Source organism: Coptis chinensis, chromosome 7 (assembly GCF_015680905.1).
Source record: "Coptis chinensis isolate HL-2020 chromosome 7, ASM1568090v1, whole genome shotgun sequence".
Taxonomy (NCBI): domain Eukaryota; kingdom Viridiplantae; phylum Streptophyta; class Magnoliopsida; order Ranunculales; family Ranunculaceae; genus Coptis; species Coptis chinensis.
This window is the reverse complement of record NC_141462.1, coordinates 14840006-14847766: the sequence shown is the minus strand read 5'-3', so window position 1 is coordinate 14847766 and position 7761 is coordinate 14840006. Positions and strand designations below refer to the sequence as shown.

Below are 7761 nucleotides of genomic sequence, written 5' to 3'. Positions count from 1 at the left end.
CAACGTATTAAATATTTTATGCCCCATCAAGAAAATATATATAAGTCGAGACTCGAGAGAGAGAGATAAGCGGAAGCAGTATACAAAGCTTTGCTAATTTGGAGGTATTTAGGTTTCTCAATAAGTCAAGAGCTTTAATTGATAGAGAAGTCTACGTGGCATTATAGGGTTTCTCAAGAAGTCAAGAGTTTTAATTGAGAGAGAAGTCTACATGGCATTGTAGGGGCAATTAGAAAAGGCTAACTCTCATATTAGAGTGCCACCTAGGATAGAGAAAATTCTCCATTAGAGGTCTCTACTTTAGTATATAGATAGTAGATTAGTATAGTTATTAAGTTGATTCAGTAGTTTCTTTTATCAAGAAATTAGCCTCAAGGCCCAATTTTGTTTCAAAACAACTCTAGAAGACATGGTTTTTTTATAATCACTCACAAACCCAATTTCCACGTCTTAATAATCCACGGACCCAATATTTTAATTAAAATAACCCTCAAGGACAAAATAAGTTGGCCCAATTTTTTTTTTTTTTTTTTTTAAAATCCCATTTTTACCCTTCAAAGTTACTCTTCGCTATTTTATAAGCTATCAAAACACCCATTCTCTCATTCTCACGTATGTTTTTATCCTTCCCAAAAACAATCTCACTGAAAAGAGAGAAAATTGTGATGGCGATTTCAAGTGATTTATAGGTATGTGCAATAAAATAAGAAGATCTAGTTCTACCTCACCTTAGAAAATAAAGTAAGAAGATCAAGTAATTTTTTTTTTTGTTTTTTTTTTTAAATTTTGTTGATTTGAGCTGGTTTTTTGTAGTTGTGAATCAGATCACATGATTTTTATTGAGTTTGATGATTTGTGTATTGCGTTTGTGGTTCTTTTGATGTTAGTTAATTTAGCGAGTGAAGTGTTTGATCGTTGATAGGAGCTTTCAAAAAAGTTTCAAAAGGCGTTCGATAAAATGCCTGTAAGTGATTTGTATTGAGTTTTTACCGATTCATGTTCAACTGGAAATCCTAAATCTAACAATCAATACATCTACAAGCGTGGATCTTTAGCTCAAATGGCCGAGCACTTTGGATATATCTAAAGAATATGGTGGTTCGAATCCACCAAGATTCTCTAAAATTTTAACGTTAATCAAACAGGGAATCAACTGTGTAATGTGATTAATTTTCAACTTGGACGACACTTCTAAAAGAAGTTTCTGAAATTCAGTTCCAAAAGAAGTTCATAGTCCAAAAAAAGTTCATAGTTGTTGAGGTATAGACAATCATTGTTCATAGTCCAATAGGGGTATAAACAATGATTGTTCATAGTCCAATAGGTATGAACAATGATTGTTCAGTGTGAACAATGATTGTTCATAGTCCAATAAGGGTATGAACAATGATTGTTCAGTGTGAACAATGATTCTTCATAGTCCAATAAGTATGAACAATGATTAATTAATATTGTTAATTTTTTTACTATTGAATACGTATTGTTCATACATACTTTAAGTATGAAGTATGAACACGTATTGTTCATATCTGTTTTGGGTAATAAACATTTATTGTTCATATCTATTTTGGGTTCATATTTTTTTTAAGTATGAGCACGTATTGTTCATACCTAAAGTAAGTATGAACAATCAATGTTCATATCTGTTTTGGGTATGAACATTCATTGTTCATATCTGTTTTGAGTAAATATCTTTTTTGAAAAGCAATTGCTTAGTGAGATAAAATTTTACAAATACAAGGTGTTCTAGTTGAAGATCTTCTATTTGATAGAGAATTGATCATCAAGTAAATTTAGTTCATACCACAATGATGTAAGATGAGAATGTCCACTTTTATGTTTTTTTATTAGTGTCATTATTAAGTTGATTTAGTAGTTTCTTTTATTGAGTTTAATTAGATTTAGAAGCCTAAGTTTCTTGGTTATCAAGTTTGGCTTATCTATATAAGGAGGCCAATATTAGTTGTTTTAGGAATTCAATTATTCAATCAAACAAATTATCACTTATCTCAAAACCTAATATTATCCTTCTCCAAAGTGTTTTTCTTCTTCTTCAATCTTAATTCTTTATTAGTCTAATTCCTTAATATCTTTTGTTCTATTCTTCTATCAAGGATTTCCATATCTTTTCTTCAAATCAATTCCGTTGTTCCCCATCAGATAACCTACGCAATTCACAAGTGTGATCCACTAATTCTGGTTATTCTGCAAAATTGAGCAAATGACGTTTTTTTTTTTTTTTGCTAAATATATAATATTTTATTAACTTAATAGTTTGTCACTCTCTTAGTACATATACCTTGTAAGTCATAAGATAGACTGATTACATCAAACGATGGTGGTTTCATCCACCAAAATGAACACAAAGTCGGGACCAAGAAGTTATCACCTGTTAGAAAATTCAAACCCGGTAATTAGATTTAGCAGTGTTACCATACCCGGCCCGGTGAACTGGCGACCCGGTCTCCAAACCGGGTTGGGTCATTAAGTGGATCGTTTAAGCACTTAATCCAGTCCTAAGGACTCCTAACCCAATAAAACCGCCCAGTAGGAGGGAGGACTCGAATCATGGGTCAATAAGTCATCGATGTACCGGCTCGCCAACGTGCCAATTTGTTTATTGTGTTTGTGTTTGAAGTTAATATTTAATATATTTACAAAACTTTTAAAAACAAGTTATTTGTAAACTTTTAAAAACTTATGTATTCACTGTGATTCGACCCGAGGACCTCTAAAATTACTAATAGACAACATTCCACTAAGTTACAATGTCAACTTTTGCTATAAAAATTAAACAAGTACATTGTATATATATTTATGGCAGACCAAACAATGACCCACTGGTTGAACCACTAACCCAATGACTCAGTCCCTTCACTGGGTTGAACTCTGGGCTGGGTCCGATAACATTGAGATTTAGATTAAGGCCATGTCCAAGTTGCCTTGCAGTATTTAACAGCAGTGCAGTCAAGTGTCAAGTGCAGTCAAGTCTTCCAGAAGCTTCCGGATTAAGCCAACAGAATAGTCCAGGCTGTCCAGCTCAGCTTTGCCCAGCTCATTAGTATTGTTACTGTTTTTCTATTTTTCAGTGAATGTATCTGTAGTAGTATAAATACAAGACAATAGAATGTAATAAACAGAATGGTGAAAATCAATGAACATGAAAATTAGGTGTTGTCTCAAAATCTAGTTTATACAAGTAGCTAAGGCTCTGTTTGGCAGTAACAACTTATGCTGTACTAGGTGGTACTTAGCCAAATTTGGAGTATCCAATTCTCGTGGTTCATGTCCCAGAGATGATCAATAACACAAGTTGTTTGGTTCTTGCCTACTCTTCCTCAAAACTTATTGCACCAGAAACACACAAAATAATCATGAAAAACTTCAAATAGAAAACCCAATACAATGTAATCTTAAAACATATTGTTAATCAAACTCCCAAATTAATATACCAAAACAACCACATATATATTTCTATTTTCTTGAAAGAAATTTACAAAGAAATATTACATAAACTTCTTTAGTAGCAACAATTTGGAAATCGCAAAAATCAAGTGGGTTTCATTTTGTATCTTCAAAATTGGAGAAATCAAGAGATGATATGAGTAGAGAGATGTTCAAATTTGAGAAAATAGAGATTTTGTGTGATGAAAACGGTGGGTTTTGCTTTTGAGATATTCAGACTTTTCTTTTTGTTTAAGTAAGAGAAACAAGGTGTGGAGAGAAGATGGGGGGGGGGGAATAAATTGTTGAAGTGGTGAAGAAGAAGAGAGTACGGCTGTGTTTTCTCATTTTTTTTTTTTTTTGTCGGTCCTTTTCTTATTTAGTATGATGTAGATTGAAATCCAACCTTTTCCAATGGATACCGTTATTCATGCTTTTGTGGTTGGGCCAACCAACTAGTAGCTTAAGGTCTACAGGCTTGGGCTCAAAAAATAGGAACCAAACATAAAAATCGGGATAGTGCACCCTAACACATCCAAAAGTGAGTTCACAAGTTCACGAGACCAAAAAAGTAGGTTTACAGCTTCTTCCTGTAAAAACCTAATGCAATCAGAGGAAGGGGGAAGGTAACATTCCACCTCCCCCAAACTATGATGCCTGAGAACTAAAACGTACTCAACAGTGAGGGCTGAGGAGTTCATATGAAATAGACTAAACAAATGTCGTAACATAACTACTATCTTAATCATTTAAAAAACAAGGAGGCCATTCAGATCAACCTCAGTCTTGTTTCAACTATAAATAGACAAGAGAAAACTCCAATCTTTATCAAAATTTCATCATTTATTCCGAACCAAGGAAAATGTTGCTTACTGTCTCTGTAATTTCCAACACTCAGAATCCGATCATATAAAATCTTAATGAATACTGAATAAACAAAAATTTAAATCAACAGTACTTCACTTATACTTTGGATGTTGCCAACAATCTTATTGTGCAGAAATTGCAGAACCAGTAATATAAGGCCCAAGATAGTAGTCTGGATAATACAGGATTACAGGCAAGCAAATAAAAGAAAACCAACTACACCAAGGGCTTTTGACACAGAATCTTCTGAGACAGGCACCATAATACATGATTACAGGCTAGCAAATAAAAGAAAAACAACTACACCAAGGACAGAAAGCCCAAACGACATACCCAAAGAACAACAACTACACCAAATAATGGTGACACAGTTCACAAACCAAATCACCAACATGCAACTTCCAACAGATTATTAACCATCTCACATCAAGTATACACATGTTCCGGATCACTACCGTACTTGAACCGCAGGCACAATGGCCATTGTCTCAGCAACTTGGAGCCTACCTGTTGCCAGCCTTGTTACCAGATCCTCTGCCTCAACTTTAACCACATCGTTCCTCTTGCCAATGTCAGCAGCATATCGACTAGCACAGTAGACCCCTACACCCATTGCCACCATCCCATACACATTAGCGGTAACAAGGCGTAATGGCGTCGATAAAACAGCTGCAAGAGGTCCACCTACGATTGACACCGCCTGCCCGCTCTGGCCTAATATTCCTTGTTCAACAACAAGCAGACCTGTCTTGCAGTAGATAGCAAAGTCCTCACAATTTTTTGTGAATACATTGTAGCACCCAAATCCATTTGTAAGTAAATAGGTGGCTCGGTGAACCACAATCTTATCTGGGTCTGACACTGCTAGAGTGCAGGTTCCACCTCGTGCTTTTGCTAGAAAGAGAGCAGGGCCGACTTCATACTCAAAACGGTACAGAATTCCACCAGAAAGGAAGCAATTAAGGCAAGATGACACAACGCCATTACCTTCTTCTACCTGTGTGCAGACAGTGCAAGGAACTAGAGATCGAGCAGGTCCTGAGCTGACAAGAAGAACATCCAACACTGTACCAGTGCCCACTTCTTGGCCTCTTCCTCTGGTGAAATGGACAACTTTATCATCACCAACATAAATTCCTGCAGCAAGGGAGTATTGGAACACCTGTGGGTACGGTGAATAAATGAATGTACAATAAATAGAAGAAAAAAACATACTGCTTAAATTGCAAAAAAAAAAACTTTTTAAATATTAGTAATTTAGTATGTCCACTTTTCTATACAAAAAGGGTAGAATTGAAGCAGTGTGGCACTTTTAAATATTCTTTTTATCAAACAATAATTGAAGACCTTACAATTCTCTTCTCTCTCTTATTATCAAGAAGAATATCCAGAAGAAACATACACAGCAACCAACCTGCCATACCAGCGTGGCTCCTCCAGATATAGGATTAATGTGTGTACCTTAGACTAAATATCGACATCCAATTTATAACCTACCATATCAGGTAAATTCTGAATGTCATAAAAAGTCCTAGCAATCCGTCCCCTTATATGAATGGAAATTCATGGGCAAGCAAAAATGTCCCAGTTTGCAACTTCTACCACTTACCTATCTGGGACTACAAACACATTCTCCCTACGACCCTACCACACCACATCCAATTCAAAATTTTAGTAACACCGTTGCAACATGTCACCTACCCTGGCAGTTTTAACTTGTAACTAGAAGGCATAGATTGGGGGTTTTAATTAATTAACTAATAAGGGAATATAATCAGCTATAAATCAACCTTTTCCACAATCCCAATTCCCAACACAATAATGGGTCAAATTAGTATACCACGCTAGAAATGGAGAACAAGTTACTACATATAGTTAAAAAAAAATTGCATAAATTCAAAACTTAACAAGGAAAGAAAAATAATAATAAAAAATCTTCCAAGGGACAAAAATGTCATCACAGAAAAACAAGGTGATCACAATCTTTCCATAATGGTTTTCACCCCAAACCCAACCATATGATCACAAAACTAATGTCTATGTTCAATAAAAAAAACAACTTTAATGTTAACCTCACCAAATGATCATGAAATACACTGAAAATGGGGAAAAAGGATGTACCGTGATGGGCGTAAACATAAGCAGTTCTCCATGAATATATATGATCTCCTGGTTTCAACCTTTCTCTATTTATTCTGGTTAATAAAATAATAAAAAGCAAATGAAACAAAAATGGAAAATCCAAATTCAGATTTGTATTGAATGCAATAAATGAAAGTAAAAATACCTGTTGGAAAGCAACCCCATCTCTCTCTCTTCGGTATTTCAACGTTCAATACAGAGAGAAATGGAAGTTTGGATATGTTTTGTTACTTAATGAAGAAGACAACTTTTTCCCAAAACGAGAAAGGTAAAGAGAAATAAACTAACTACTGAAACGCTATTTAAAGTTCACCGCTGCCACTTGGCTACTACCCATTCGACCCCTTTTCTATCCCCGAAATGGTTTTTTGGAATCATTTATTCTACAAGTGCCTAATCCGACCCCTATTCTATGTAGTTTGCAGCAAAATGTACATTTTTAGGACAACGGTCAACCGAACAAGAGTCAACATCGAGTTATGCAATTTTAGGCTTACCGACATGGTTTCGTTACATTCACACGTTTCACGCGGAGAATAATATTATTGGTATTTCGGATGATGAGTTGCTTTCTCCACTTGCAAAGCCAAACTATCGTGTGCCTAAGTTTGGATAATCTTAGTCTTTTTTTTTTTTTTTTTTTTTTTTTCTTCGCTAACCACAGATCATATTAAAACATCAAAAGTACAATGGTCCTGTCCAGTAGGTATTTTGGCATTAGACTTATATCCTAACCATGGAACGCCCACTGTGCCAGATCATGAGCCTCGCCATTATACCTCCTGTTGATCCAGTTATATTTACAAAACTTAAGAGGTCTACATAGATCCTCAATTAACCGCTTAACAGGTTCTAATTTCCAGTTATGAGAGTTATTATCCAAGGGAGATATTACATTTTGAATAGCTAATAGACTATCTCCCTCAAACAAAATGGAGTTCTCTCTCTGTGTGCTTTGAGCTAGCTTCACGCCACCTCCAAGGCCACCATCTCTCGCCTCCTCCATCATTTCTTTGTGAACCGTCTTGTAGCTGCTCCTATGAGAGTACCTTCATTATCCCAAGCCAGAACTCCAGCTGCCCCATCTCCTGTCCCCCTATCAAAAGCAGCATCACACCTTATTAGTATAGTATCTATTTCAACTATTGGAAAGGACTCTTTATAAGGACAACTATTATTCATCTTATGTTGGCTTATATGGGAATTGTTATTTCCTACTCCCTGTGATTTTTCAAAGGCTTCAAGACATCTCCACCAGTGGGTTGCTGTTCTTCTGAGCAAGCCTTCTCTATTTGCTGCTAAGCTTTC

At 35.5% G+C, this 7761-nt stretch overlaps 1 protein-coding gene across 2 annotated transcripts; it reads right to left on the bottom strand.

Annotated features, from left to right (window-relative positions):
* Positions 1 to 4407: 4407 nt before the first annotated feature.
* LOC147486190 (protein LEAD-SENSITIVE 1-like) lies at positions 4408 to 6840 on the bottom strand. Of its 2 annotated transcripts, none has more exons than XM_086572257.1 (3): positions 6599 to 6840; positions 6433 to 6506; positions 4408 to 5448 (listed from the first exon to the last, which is right to left on the bottom strand). In XM_086572257.1, exons 1-3 carry the CDS (start codon positions 6616 to 6618, stop codon positions 4763 to 4765), a joined length of 780 nt encoding a protein of 259 aa, XP_086428383.1. In that variant the 5' UTR covers positions 6619 to 6840; the 3' UTR covers positions 4408 to 4762. The 2 variants fall into 2 exon arrangements, with proteins under 2 accessions (XP_086428383.1, XP_086428384.1); XM_086572258.1 differs by having other exon boundaries at positions 4408 to 5473; positions 6599 to 6814.
* Between the last annotated feature and the right edge of the window lie 921 nt (positions 6841 to 7761).

Coding starts and splice junctions, on each gene's coding strand:
- LOC147486190 (XM_086572257.1), bottom strand. CDS start 6,618: ATGGGGTTGCTTTCCAACAG. Junction 6,507..6,598: donor ATGGGGTTGCTTTCCAACAG/GTATTTTTACTT, acceptor TTTATTAACCAG/AATAAATAGAGAAAGGTTGA. Junction 5,449..6,432: donor TTATGTTTACGCCCATCACG/GTACATCCTTTT, acceptor CCCTTGCTGCAG/GAATTTATGTTGGTGATGAT.